This window comes from Eubalaena glacialis, chromosome 7 (genome assembly GCF_028564815.1).
Source record: "Eubalaena glacialis isolate mEubGla1 chromosome 7, mEubGla1.1.hap2.+ XY, whole genome shotgun sequence".
Classification (NCBI taxonomy): domain Eukaryota; kingdom Metazoa; phylum Chordata; class Mammalia; order Artiodactyla; family Balaenidae; genus Eubalaena; species Eubalaena glacialis.
The window spans coordinates 35,870,862-35,885,920 of record NC_083722.1 but is presented as its reverse complement, the minus strand read 5'-3'; the positions used below and the strand labels follow the sequence as shown (position 1 = coordinate 35,885,920).

The window sequence follows — 15,059 nt, the reverse complement described above, 5'->3', positions numbered from 1 at the left end:
AGCAACTGTTCTAGGGTTCTTCCAAAAATCTTAAGAGAAAATTAAAACAAGTGACAGACTGGAAGAAAACATCTGCCAAATATTCCATGGAGAAAGGCCCAATATCCAGAGGATACTAAGTGCTCCTACAAATCAAAAAGAGAAATTCAACCAACCAATGGGCAAAGGATATGAGACACATGAAAAAGCACTCACTTCCACCGGCTGTCAGTGAAATGCAAATTAAGACAATAAAGAAATACCATTTTTTGCTCTCCAACTGGCAAAGCCTAAAATGACTGATATTATGATGTAAAAGCAAGGATGCAGAGGAATGGGTACTGTCACACACTGATGCGAATATAAACTTATGAAACACTTTTGCAAAGGCAACTGGGGAGTACTCATGAAAATTAAAAATGCATATCTGCTGTTGTTCTCCCCAGTTCTACTTCTAGGCATCTACCTCAAAGGAGCACTCATATTTGGAGTGGACTCGATCTCTTTGACTCTTAGTGGCCCAAAATCTGTGCTTAGACACACGATGGTTGGCTGCATACGTCTCTGTTTACTCCCAGTCCTTTTGGGCAACCCCAGCCCTGACCAAATATTGATACCAGACTTTGGGGAGTCCCTGTGGCACTCACTCTGGTTGCCCTGCCACTGGGCCCCCTTTCAGATTTGCTCAGGCAGCTGCCCGGGGTTGGGCTTTTGTTCATGATATGCCTGATTAGTGATGTAGCCTAGATGTGCTCGGGAGGGAGCTTCCCTGCTTTATAAATGCTGCCTGAATGGCAGCCGTATACCTGCCAGAAGGGGAGCACAGAGTGCCGGCGGCTGCACGAATGTCTCTGCGTGGTGTTTCATTGCCTCCTCTGAAGGCCTGTGCTGTAACTAGCACGCCTTGCTGTGGAGCTGCACGTGTATGTTTTAGGCTTAAGTAAGTTGTGGTGCAGACCATCCATTAGAGAGCGGGGCTGGTCCACGGAGTCCTGTGACTACATGAGGCCAACACCAAACCGTGGCCATCTCCACCCGGAGCAGAACGGCCACTGCGGGGAGGGGATAGTCCCACTCTTGTGTGTGCTGTGTTTTTGAAACACGGTACTTTTCAGCAGGCGGGCTCATCAGTGATTTCAGGGTGGTAGACAGTGGACACAGCAAACCTGCTGTTTTCAGCTCTTCCCTGTACAGCATCACTGACAAAGCCCCTACTCTCATTTCTGCCTTAGCTACCATTATTCCCCCTTTTTAATCAATGTAAGAAAACGAAATACACTTTTTCTCCTTGGAAGTGAGAAAATACGGTACCAACTATCTTCCCCTGGCAAATGAGTAAGGTGAGCCCAGCTTGTGCTGCTGTTATTTAAAGACCATCTCCTTCCTTTCAGAGGGTGCCGACAGAGCCTGCAGGGACCACCCATGTACAGATACGCGCCTACTGTTCCCCATCTGTGAGATTCCTGGTTTACATAAAAGTTGGCACTTTTCTGCAGGGTTATTCTGATCTCTAGATAATAGTATCTGCTGGGAAACTTATTTTTGAAATACTTGTATGAAAATTATCATGTCAAGGATGTATATTACTGCTGTGATGAGATTAGGATGCATCAGCTGCCTTCTGAAAATCTGAAATGACTCTCCTATGAGAAGAAATTTTATTTTAAGGCATTTCATTAAATGAAATAGGTGTTGGGAAAATTGGTTGTTTGAAAAATATTCAACTTAGAGCCTCAGCTTATACCGCATTCCACAATAAATCCCAAATGAGTTGAGTGTGAAAAATAGAACAATAAAAAAAACTATAAGAAAATTTAGGAAAGCATTAAACAAATACCAGGCAATGAACAATCCATCATTATTGCTGTTACAATGACCCTTTCTAAGTACAAAAGCACTGGAGGAAGTTGTAAAAGAAAAGATCAACGAATTTGACAAGATAAAAATAAATAAAATCCCTATATATTATAATGCACTTTACAAAGACTAGTCACTATTATTGTTGGTAAAACAAAGGGACAAGGGCAAGATGCTTCCTGGAGAACCTAGAAATAAAGGAATTGATGTCGCCTTATAAGAGTTGAACTGGCAAAAATCTTCACACCCGTGAGATAGAACCGAGAGAATACAAGATGTCAATCATTGTGCCTGCTCTACCCATCCTGTTTATAAAACAGAAACCTCCCCTGTCACACCCTCTTTTGCCTAGGTGGACACTTTCTGAAACACAAGACCTCTCTTCCTCCCTGGCCACATCTGCCTGGACCAGAGGTGCATTTCTGACTCAAAGACAGCACATTCTTAAGCTCGCCATCAGCAGCTGTCCTGAAGGCCTAGAAAAGATAAATCGGGCCAGTCAAGTTCTCTTTCTCATAACTTTAAGCTAAGAAACAAGCAAATAATTAGCTTGTTACCTTGGGAACAGAGTTAAAGGATACTGTCAGGTACAGCTGGGGCAAGAGCAGACCAAAGCCATGAGCGAGCAGGACCCAGGGTCAGCAGGGCCAGCAGGTTGCAAGAGCAGACGTGCACAGAGGTAGCAAGAGGCCCCGAGGGAGGCACGGGGAGTGTGCTGGGCTCTGGAGCCACGCTGGCTCCCGATGACCCCCCTACCCCCACCCCGGGTCCTGGTTCTGGCTCTGGCTCCCGTTCCAGCTTGGAGGGCTCTCAGACCTCATGGCTGTATCTCAGGGAGATTCATCACCATGCATGCATCCTAGGCCTGAGCTAGCTCAACTGGGTTTCTATGTCTGAAAATCAAGGGGGCCAAAGTAAAACTGATTATTCCTATGACCTGAAGCAAAGTGACTTGGGGTTCACCCTCGAGAGGCAGGAGGGGGGGATGTAATTATAGTTTAGTAAGTAGAAACCTAACAAATGGTTTCTATCTTTTCTGGAGAAAAGGGTATTGTGCACAGAAGAGGGGTGGTCGGGCTGGAGGCTGCCTGAATTGCTGTGGGGATATTCGCTCCCGTGGGCGGTGGATGCCTGGCGTGGCTTCACCGTGACTGTGGGAACCTTGACTGTGGGAATCTATCTGTCAAAACTCTTCTCCTTGTTTTGACTCCCTTTGTGCTTGGGGATGCTTATTTACTAACCTTCCAATAATGAATCTACTTTTTTCCCTGGGAGAAGGGGCCCTGGATGGAGGCAGTTTAAGAGTTCCTGTCTATAAAAGAACATCCTCCATGGAAAATTAATAGATTGCCTCTCTGGTTTATAGTGAGTTTGATTGGCATTGGACAGCCTTCCTGAGTCCACCCAGCAAGGCCAGATCGTGGACGTTGTTTCATTCACTAAGGTAAGACCACCCTGTCAGGACTCTTGGGAGGCAGCCATCCATCTTTTTTTTTTTTTTTCCTGGCATTCTGACCAAATCACTGCTTCCTTCTTTATATATGACAATTATTAGTGTTACCTCTTGCCAGTTAATATACTCCACAGCCCTCCAGCTTGCTCAAATCATTTTTTTGTTGTTGTTGTTTGATCTCCAAAGTATGACAGCAAACATTCAATCAATTCTATGAAGACATCAGTCGTACTGGTTATGGGCTGTCACTCCAATAACTGCACGTCTTGGAATTTCAACATTCTGAATTGTTACAGAAAGGACTTTCAGAAATCTGCTTTGCTCTTTTCATCTCTATATACACTGACTCATCTCAGAAAGGTGCCAATCTGTCCTGCTTTTAATGATTCCTAGAATCTATATCCATTTAATTACCTTTTCTGACAAAATGTCTTTTTCACATGATCAGCTATAGTTTCAATAAAACTGAAAATTATTTCTTCCTTTCTGAGTCTCCTTAAAGATGAACTACAATTTACTGGTCCCTCTGTATAACTTCAAGTAATACACGGTCTGTCCTCATGCAACTAGGTTTCTTTAACAGGAATCACTCTTATGCAGTTGGTTAGAGGGAGCTGAGGTCAGTGTCATACAGCAGACTCATGTGTTGACATAGGATTTTTTTCCTAGTAAATTCAAGTTTTGCATCACCAAGAAAAGGTCATTAAACACAAAACTAGCAGAGCTGAGCCCAGCAGGAAGGGGGGAAGCTCAGGACGGAACACAGCCCTCTCCCCACACTCCTCCTCCTAGTCCATTGTGGTCAGTGATCCTTCTTAGAAGGAAGCGCTTCTTCCTTGTTGAGGGGCCCTTCCCATCTTTGTATGTGTTGTTCACGCCTCCATAACTCAGCCCTCAGCCCTTCCTATATGCTCTTCTACCACGATAGCCTCATTTTGGGAAAAAAATGGATGTTTTACAGAGTGTTTCCTTATGCATTAGGAATTTAACATGTCTTTTTAATTTATATCATTATTTTTTATTAGCATTGCAATTGGTTTTGTTAGGGTACTAGTTATAAAATTGCATGGGTTTTGAGAGGTCTTCCCAGTCTTAATTTTTCTACAATCCCTGCTAGTTTTTTATCATGCAATTTTGCATTTATTCCGTTATAGCAGAGGCACCAGTACTTAAGCCAGTTCTTAAATTCCTCACTCACAGCTTTCTTTTTTCCAGGATAAATTACTCTAAACGTTGTAGTCTCTCACAGGAACTACTATTCATTCCTTTACAGATGCATCTTGTTTCAAGCCACAGATCAATATCTGAAAGGTTTGTAGTGAATATGATTGTTGTCGGCCCAACATTTCTTCCTTTGGAGAAAGATACCTCTTTAATTCCCTAAAAATCGTGTTCAGCTTGTGTGGAGCAGATGGGCTAAGCCCCGAGGAGTGGGCACAGGATCTAGGACCAGTCAGTCAGAGTGTTTCGTTCCCCTGGATGCAGGGACTGCTTCAGAGATGGGTGTACGACCTCAGCCAGGCCAGTCATTCCTCCCTCCAGGGACTTTTGCCAACACTGTTGGAAAAGACCCTGTTTACTGGGATTATGAATTCTATAGACCACGTAAGCCTAGAGCTTTCAGAGGCACCTTCCCACTAAATGGGGAGAGGCTATCGGAGAACCTAGTCGAGTAGCACTGAGAGATGGGAGGAGGGGAGAGAGAGAGGAGAGGGAGGGGGAGGATGAGGAGGGGAGAGGTTGCATGTGAAGCCAACTGTATTCCTTGGATTTCCTGGTTACATGAGACAATAAATTTCCTTTCATGCTTACAGCCAAACATCCTGGCCAATACAAGCTGAACACAGATTAATTAAATTTGTTTGATAAGAGTAATTAGAAAAATCGAACTAAATACTCTAACAGGCAAGCAGAGCTTATTATTTAAAATAAACTTGGTGGATTACTTAATAAAGCCAAAAAATCTACCTCATAACTTTTTCATCATGACTTTAGCTGCTTTTCTCTGAACCATCTCTCTTCCTGTAGAGAGGCAGAGCCCCCGAGGAAACACAGCGCACCTGGAAATGCTGGGCAGAGCGAAAGGGGGACGTCTCGACTTTTGTATTTCTTACTTTTGAGAACATAGTATTTTTTCACTTTATGGTGACATATTTTTATTTTGTGGTCCCTGATGATTTCTATGCCTGCCCTTAATCAGGCTTTCTCTAGTCCAATTTATTGGTGCTGGTTTTGGTACTTAAGCATAAGTACTTCATTACACCCATTCCTACTAAACCTCATCTAAGTTTATGCTTTGAATTCTCTCATGTTTTCTGAAGCATCAGTAAACCCACTGAGCTGGAATTGTATAGAGCCTGAAAATACAACCCCTCTATTCTATTCTCCAAACCACTGAAAATGATAGTTGAAATGTGGGACACTGAATCCTACCAGGGATGCTGCAAGCCCGCAGCGCACCTTTCTGCAAATTGGAAAAAGGCGCCTCTTCCTAGGGCAGATACAACTGTGGGCCAGTGCACATGGGATGGAGAGCAAGGGTAGGCTGGGTGTCAGACCCCACTCATGCCTGCAACTGAGCCCCATTGGGCAAAAGGTGACCTATCATTAATCATGTTACAAAGACCCTTTTCATCTTCTTGGGCTATGTGTGCATGAGCTAGGGTCTAGTGTGAGCCTTTTGTTGGGCACATCAGATAAAGGGCAGAGATTCAGGAAAACCGAGTAACAGCTTAGTGAAATGTTAAATTCAGAAAAAAACTTCAGAGTCAGATAAATCTGAATTTATGGGGATAGTATACTGTATTTAAAAGTTTTGGAGTTGGACAGAAATGGACTTTGACTCCAGCTTGGCCATTTAGTAGGCCACCTCCCTGAAACTCTGTTTTTAAAAAATCTGCAAAATAATGATAATATTATATTTCATAGAATCTAGACTACATCAATTGTAAGACCCTGTCTCATTACAGAGGTTTTTAAAATTAAAAAATGGCCAAGTGGATGGTCAAGTGTTTCCTGACTTCAGAGGTGTTAAGACTGTAAAAATTGTGTATTTTAGACTCTATGACATATGGTAATATCCACTTTATAGGTAATGACTCTTCTCTGTGAGGATTAAATTAGATAATGCGTTTGTCAATTTCTTGACACGGCCCAGAGTCAGTGCTCAATGAAGCTGCTGGGGGTGTGATGGTTATTCGGAGTTGGTGACAAATGGTAACAAAAGGATAGACTTGATAGAGGTCTTCACAGCCTAGCAAGACAATCTGGATATAGTCTTTCCTTTAGGCCAGGGTGAGATACTAGAAGCCAATATGCACGAGGTAGGTCTAGATGTAAACCTCAGTGGAAGATGAAAGTACAGAAAGTGCACAACGGAAAATAGTCCTATGTATTCTGCTGATGGAGACCCAGATCTGAGTAATGATTTTCCCAAATCCCAAATGTTCAGGAGAAACATTTTTAAAAAGGGTACTGTTCAAATGGTGGGTTGGGGGTCCTTCTTTGAATGTGGAGTAGGAGAAAGAAAACTTCCAGAATGTTCTGTTAGCTTTTCTAGCATTTCCTGCTCTCTGACAGCTACTTCTATTACATTGCCTGAGATTTCTGAAGTGATCACTGATTGGCTCCCTAGTGAAAACCCTTCTGTGCAGCGACCTGTGATGGGCATTTTCCTTTAGGCCTGGAGGGGTCTGTGGAGGGCGAAGAGGTGCCAAGACGTGTCAGTCAGACTCTTTCACCTGCCTCCACAGCAGCTGGTTCCTGGACTGGTCGAGGGTGGGCCTCAAGCCAAAGAACAGCCATTCATTGTCCTTTGTTGCCAAAGACAATTCTGCCAGTGGTAGCTCACTGATATAGAAAAACCAACGCCAGGATTTTAATAAGTGAAAAATGGCCTGGTTTATGCCGCTGCTTTGGAAGCCGTCTATTTCTTTCCCTACAGTTTGGGCTTTAATGGCATTTTTAGAGATATGATGAATGGAGGTGGGTATACATGAATGTGTTCAAAACACAGCCCCATGTGATGGAAAGCAGCCTAAATGCTATTGTGTATGGGACAGGCAAATGCAATGAAAATGGCTCTCCTTTCTGAAACAAAGACACCGTTATTTTTTGGGGAGATCCTAAGTTGGTTATTTCTTCCATTTCTGATTTCAACTTGTTTCAACATCAGGACTGATGTAAATGGTGTACAGAGAAGGACAAAAAAGGAGTTTGTGGCAAGAGTTTAATCTACCTAGTTTGGGTTGGCTTGTTATAAGAAAAGGAAAAAATATGGAAGTTTCGGTTGACTGATTATGCCATGTAAAAATTAGATATTATGTGGTCACTCCTGAATTAATAGCCTTTAGGGATTTTTAAGAATGAAATTCAAGTGGCAGCTCTAGATCACGATGTCAGAGAAAAAGCAAATTGCCTGAGAAGAGACAGTGGCAACCTGAACTCTAAGCATGTGGGCTGGCTGAAGTGTAGATCACAAGCACAGCTTCCATTTCCGCTCGGCAGGCCAATTACATGTGCACCCCCCAGCATCTCACTCCTGCCCCGGGGTCCAGAGGCAGGATGTGGCTCAGTTTGGGAGGGGAGCTGAGTCACCATCCCACGCAAGTCATGGTACATCTGTGCCACGCTCCCACCTCCTGACTCTTAGATTAATTAAAGGACTTGTAGGGGAATGAAAATTCCACTTGATTTAATTTCCCCCTAGGAAAAATGCACTCAGTAATGTCATAAATCTCTTGAAACCAGTTTCCTTCAAGGTTGCCTTGGAAATTTTAAATATGTGTACAAGTTCCGCCTTGTACTTCCATAATCTTAACCTTGTATCTGAGATGCAGTGGTGGAGGGGCTACTCCCTGTGGTCAAGCACTGTGAGGGGCTTGTTGAGTAATGGGGCTGAGTCTCAGCGATCCACTGACCTGGGCCCTCCTTGGATCAAGAGCACATTTGAAAGATGCTTGGCCAGGAGATGGGTCTTAGTCTACTATTTGCATAGAATGAAGTAAGAGTAACACTGGTTTTATTAGCACCACTGAACTAGCAGCCACTTTCTTGTTAGCAATAAATGTTTGAATCTTAACACTGGTATGAGCCCTACTTATTATTATCTAGAAAACAGAAAGGTCTACTTGCCCAGGGCTTCTTCTAGTATATCTGGACTCTTTGTGTGTAAATTACAGATAACCTCTCTGGAAGATCAATTACATCCCTCAGACCCCGGGGCCCCTGCCTCTTGGGCAGCTTGTAGGGCAGCCTCCACTTTGCCTAATCTCAAGAATGTGGTAAACTGGATTCATCAATGTATGTTTTCGCACCAAAATTATGGTGAGCTTAGAATTATTTGTGACAACAACTCATTGTATTCAGAGAGAAACACTAAGTGTATTAGTATAGGCCACTGGTGCCTTCCATAATCAGCATAGTTCATTAGTGTTGGAACAGTTTCATTTTGGTTTAGAGAGTTAGATATTTTTCAAGAGCAAAACTTTATTATCACTTTCTGGGCAGAAACGGTTTATAAAAGGTCCTTCCCTCTTGTCTCCCCAGGGATGCAAACAGACCGTTAGGAACTTCCAGTCAGACAATTCTGACAAGCCGGCTCTGGATCCACTTAAGCCTGCTTCCCCTTCCCTCACTATTGGTTTGGGTCACTGACCCCTTTGAGAATCAGATAAACTATGGATATTATCTCTAGAAAAGTGCTCCTGACCCCCAATTTTTTTTTCATGCAGTATTAGGAGTTTTGAGAATTCACACCAAGAAAGGAGGTTTACATAGGATTTTAAGAGAGACCAATTACACTGAAGTAGTTATCAAAATTAAAAAAAATTTTGTGATATAGAAATATCTATGTGCTTTTATATAAATGCATTAAATAACAAGATCTACTTGTGAGTCTAATAACTCCTGTAATTTTGAAGTACTGATGAGTAGAAAAGATATTTTATGATGTCTGCTAACTGTGCTGTGAAATGAAAATGTCTGTGATTTCCGCTGTGACAGGTGCTGCTACTTCTACTGTGGCCTGCTGCCGACGTTCATCATTGGAGGGAGTGCTAAACTGCAGTTAGAGGTTAGTGAAAATAAAGATGCATTTTTCCTCCATCCAAGATCCTGGACCTTAAGTCAAGAATCTCTGAGACTCTGGAGATTCTTGGCCTGGTCCTGGGCATGGCTCAGGGCTTGGCGGCCTCAACTCTTTCCACTCAGGCCACAGAAGAGAACGTGGGGCTCCCTGTTTTCCTAACTGAAGTGACCTGAGGCTATTGTGAGCTTCCATATTCTGTAGGAAAAGCCAAAAGGGACATTCATAGTGGCTTCCGTCCTGTCCTCACTTATGAGAGGAGAAAGGTGAGGACAAGGGGGACACAGGGAGTCAGCTGTGACCAGGTAACTCCTGCTTTCCCTAGCACAGAGACGAAGCCACAGGGAAGTTGCAGCTTCATGAAGCTGTCTCGGCCTGGGAGATGGGTCACCGTGTATCTTCTAGCCTGGTGTGAAAGAAGCATTTTCCTCTCACTTTGACAAAGATCTGAGGCATACTATTTTCGAGTTTGCCTGTTGCCTTAACCTCACGGGTCCAGGGATGCTCACTTAAGTGGGGGAGCCCTGCTGGGCAGCCTGTGCCCTGGGAAGGCACAGTGACTCATTCTTTCCTCTCATCCTCCAGGCGACTTACTGAAATGGTGCTGAAAATTGCGCACCTGGGCCAAAAACAATAAGTATAAGCTCTGGGAGGTGTAAAAGTGTTCCATGGCACTTGAAAATGAGAAATGTCACTATAATTGTACAGTTATGACCAGTTGGGCTATTGCTGGAAAACAACAGGAAAAGCAAAACTTTCTCATTAGGATGCTAGAGCTCAAGGCTGTATGAGGACGAAAAGTTCAAGTTCTAGACAAAAGAAAGTGCTTTTCCTGATGGATGGTAGGAGAGATGACGAACTTCCAAGGAGAGGTGCTCTCAAAGTGGCTTCCTTGGCAGGGACCTCCTGAAACTCATCCTCACAGCTATTTGGAAGCACATCATGACCTGATTTTCACCAGGAAAATGGCCCGTGAAAGAGGCTCACAGAATATCATCTGCTTACCAATTTTACTTCTTGCTTCATTTATACTTTCTCCCAGGGCCTTTGCTTCGGAAAATCTGGAGGAAAGAAAAAAGAAATGAGAGCTTAACCTTTTCTGTTCATCCTAAATTATGTTTTAAAAATAAGAGCTTTCCGAGAGGTCTCTAAAATATTATAAAACTTTATCGAAAGACATAAAAGAAAATTTAAATGAATGAAATATATTAGGCTTAAAAGTAGAGATAAAATTTGTATTAATTACTGGTATCGTGAATTTTTACTCCTCTCTCCAGCATAGAACTTCATTCTCATAGTCTCTAATTTATGTAGATTTATCAACTCTACTTTTGATTTCTAGTATTTTATGATACAAGGGAACCAGAGTAAAGCACGGCTGTAAGCCTTCTGTACTGTGCTCTATTAATCACAGGGCCAAGATCTTAGAGTCAAAGAATACTTAAAGAACATTTTTTTTTTCTTATCCCTTTTTTTTTTCTAACCAGCAAACTATGGCTGGTCATGATGCGGACCCATCCCATCACCAGTTTCTGTAAATCAAGTAGTATGGGACACAACCATACCGATTCATTTGTTTATTGTCTAAGGCTGCTCTCACACTGCAAAGGCAGGGTCGAGTGGCTGGGACAGAGACTATAGGGCCTGCAGAGCTGAAAATATTTACTATCTGGCTTTTTCCAGAAAGAGTTTGCTTACTCCTGTTATATACGATGTTCAATCACATTTTGGAAATATAAAAACAAGAAGAAAAAAATCCCTAATTATCCCCTACCCAGAAATAAGCTCATTTTGAGATCCATCCAGTCTTCTTTCTGGCCAGTTCTTACAGAGCTAAGATCATACCATATATATGATTTTTGCGCTTTGGGTTGTTTGGTTTTACTTAGCATTATTAGTCCTTCCCTATGTTATCAGAAACTTCTCCACTATCTTAGATTGCTGCCCACTAGTGCACCAGATGCTGTGTTGAGTTTACTTAATGACTCCTATTTTCTAACAGGTATTCCTGAGATGCCCCCTGAGAGCCCAACCTCGTGCTGGAGAAGTGTAGGAAATGGCCTCTGTAAAAACCATGCCATCCAGGCCCCTACACACAGCGGGCCCTTATGAAATGTCAATGCCCCATCCCCAAATCTTTCTGGATCCCAGTAACTCTCAGATGTCACATTGTTTCATCCATAAACGCTTTTGTTGAGCAGGAGTTTGTTAGAGGAAGTGGGGAGAAGAGGGCATTCCAGGCAGGGGAACAACATAAGCAAAGGTCAGAGTGCCCCGAAGCCTCCAGGCTCGGTGGAAAAGAGGCGTGAATGATGTCACTGCTATTTTCCGAATGTGTCTGCTAGGCCTGAGATTGCAGACAGATGTTTCCAGGGAAGGGGACTAAATTTTCTCTTAGTGTTCGGTTTCTTGGGACTCCACCTCTGCCTCCTTATTAAGGGTGTTCAGGCTCATCACAGATGACATATGTCCTTTCCTCAGCTGGTGCCTGTCACCTTTCAGAGAGAAGTGCAATCCCATTTGATGCCATGAAGACTGAATTCAGCTCAGCAAACATTCATATCATGTGTAGATCACTGTGCTGGGCTCTGTGGGCTCATTCTGGCCTCTGTCTCCTGGGCAGACAGACTCTGAGGTCTGGTCCGGGCCACTCAGATGAGGACTATCTTCATACTTGAAGTTCTGCCAAGTGCGGGGCTCTAATTGTTTGGTGGTTGCTGCGTCCATCCCCAATACCTAGGATTTCATGGGGTTTGATAGTCCTCCATTGCTCAATGAATGGCCCCTCTTATTGCCTGTTCCAGAGAGTTCTGGAAGCTTTAGATTCTTGGGAATGAGGAAAACACAAGAGCAGGGCTGCAAAGCTGCTGAAATTCATGTCAATGCTGGAGGAAACCAGAGTAGAGCTGGAGGAGGGAAGATCCTGCCGGCAGAATGGGCCATCACCGCAGCAGCCCGGCTCAGAGAAGCTCCCACAGGCCTGGAAGGGAGCTCCCCAGCCTGGGCGGTGCCCACGTGTGCCTTGTGGGGGCACGGCGAGGAGCTACTTAGTGCTGCGGTCGACCGTCTCCAAAGAGCCGCCCCACACCAGGGCTGGTGGACACCACCGGGAACCACGAGCTGTTCCATGCTCTCCTCTGCAGCCCAGCGCGAGCTAAAAAGGGCTTTCCCACTGAAGAGGTGCGGGCTGAGGGCCGTCCTGTCTCCGCCAGACCATTTTCCCTTCAGGCTGCAGTTGTCACTGCTCCAGACCACCCCACCCACATGTTTTCCTGATCTCCGGTTGTCAAGACAAACTCTTGCCTAAGGAAGCCCAGCCCTGAGGGGGAAGGAGGGGAGTAAGGGATGGCGGGAGAGATGAGAAAGAAGGTGGCTCCCGCACCTCTGCCCTGTTCCTCCCAGGCCCCCTGCACCTCCACACCTCCCAGCCCAAGTCTCCCTCAGCCCCGCCCCCTCCCCTTCCTCCCGCCCCAGCCCGCGTTCTGATCTTCCCAAGGGGGAGCCTCCTGACTCCTGAGCCTCTAAAAGGGGCACATTGCCATTAGGGATGTGGTCCAGGTGGTTGAACCTGTGCTGACTTTCCCCAGGGGTGCCGCCCTCCTGGACAATATCTGAGGCTGCTGGGAGGAGGCTGGTGCTGGGGAGCCGCTGAGACTCAACCAGTACCACCTGTGAGCCCCTGAGGGTCTCCTACTCCCAGTGCCAACCAGTACCACCTGTGAGCCCCTGAGGGTCTCCTACTCCCAGTGCCAACCAGTACCACCTGTGAGCCCCTGAGGGTCTCCTACTCCCAGTGCCAACCAGTACCACCTGTGAGCCCCTGAGGGTCTCCTACTCCCAGTGCCAACCAGTACCACCTGTGAGCCCCTGAGGGTCTCCTACTCCCAGTGCCAAAACATTCCTATCGGGGAATCTCTGCGTGGCCCCACCTGAGGAGCGTATGGTGCTGGGGGCAGGAGTGGGGCCCGGCAGACTGCTCTGCTCCCCCCTGCCCACGCAGAGAAAGCCCTACCTGGGGTCGAGGCCTGGGTTTGGAAGGGAGAAGGAACGCAGTGCTCTCGCTGTTCCTTCCCAAGCCTGGCTCCCCGTGACATCCAGCCCTCACCCACCCAACAGCACCCACTGTGCGCCAGGCTCTGTCCACAGAGTAGAAACAATTCTCTCCCGTTGGCTTCCATGTTACATCACCCACCTCCGTTTTTTGCCCTCTCTCCCTGGCTGCTGCTTCTCAGTCTCCTGTTCAGGCTTTTCTTCTGCAGCCTGTTCCTTAGATGTTGGTAATGGTCAGGGTTTAGTCTTAGACCCTCTCCTCAAGCTACCTCTTCTCTCTGGGCATTCTGTTCGTTCCACTCTAGGCAGTGCCTTCATCGGTCACCTCTACGGACACCTCCCAGATCTCCCTCTCGGCCCTGCTTCATTTCCTGGCCCACTATCCAATTGCCCATTTGATGCCCTGCAGATAATTAAAACCCATGGGATCTAGAGCAGAACTGTTGCCCTTCCCTGAAGACCCCCCTGCCTTCCTCCCATCCTTTCTCCTCTCGCTGCACAGCACCCACTCACCCAGGTGCTCATGCCAGTAACCTGCACACCATCCTCTGCCCTGCTCTCCATTAGATCCTTCACTCAGCCCTGGAGTCTCGCCCATTCTATGTCCTCAGTACCTATCCTGACGTCCCACTGAGCTTCACCCTACTCCACCTGCCTTGGGAAGGAGCTGTCGCTCTCCCCCAGACCACTTCAACGACTGCTTGCTCAGCTCCCTGCATTCATGCTGCCTGCCTTTGGGCTATTTCCTACCTTTCAGTCTTTCCTGTCTTCTGGTCTAGGGTGATTAACTTAATATGTTGATTATTCATAGAGTGAAAAAACATCCAATTTTCTTCCCCATCAGAGAGAAAGACCGTATGTCTGTATAGTCTGTATCTATGCCCTTTCTTTCCTCTGTTGACTTGTCCCTGACATGGTACTTTGGCTGCCTCTGTTATATTGTGATGAAGATCCACCTTTCATTTCCTTTACACTTTTTAAAAATACCGAAATAGAAAATTTCATCCCATTTCCCCATCAAGATGGCTGCCCTCTTGCCTCCCACTGAGCGGTTCCTTCCCTGACTCTCCGGAAGCCGCTGCTGCATTCACCTACTTCTAGGAAGCAGTTCTCACACACTTTTCTTGGCTGCTAAGATTTCTCAAAGTCAATTTCAAATTGTCATTCTCAAGCCAAAAAGCAGTGTTTTTGAGTACCATTTCTGTGGCCAGCACTGCTTTAAAAAACTGTGGGAGGCTTAGAAGATTCTAATCTAACCTCTGCTCTCAGAGTTCACAATTCTTGTTCGAGACAAAGTGTAAATACAAAAAACAAATGGCAAAATAATAAAGGTTAAAACTGGAGTCTAATAGGAACCAGGGAACTCCTATTTGTCATGGCCGTTATTTCCAGATGGTTCCACGAGATTTCTCGCCACTCTTGGTCCAGTTTTCCCATTGGCATTAGATTGCTGTTCTATTCTCTATCTGAAGGATCCAACTGAGTGAAGGGGTGCTTTTCTTGGTTTAGTTCACATTATCAACGCCTTTGTTTCCAATTGCAGCTAATCTCCCCACTTATTTATTCTTTTGTTACTTAATGGGACTCAGTGACAGGGGATTCAGTTTGCATGAAAGATCTGCCACAAAAGAAAGT

The 15,059-nt window shown here is 45.2% G+C and overlaps 1 protein-coding gene across 1 annotated transcript in view; it reads right to left on the bottom strand.

Moving 5' to 3' along the window:
* KIF6 (kinesin family member 6) overlaps positions 1–15,059 on the bottom strand; it is a 395,266-nt gene that overhangs the window by 63,779 nt on the left and 316,428 nt on the right. The window contains exon 15 of the mRNA XM_061197444.1: positions 10,380–10,435. Coding sequence (XP_061053427.1) covers positions 10,380–10,435 — 56 coding nt within the window. The remainder of the gene's footprint in view (positions 1–10,379; positions 10,436–15,059) is intronic.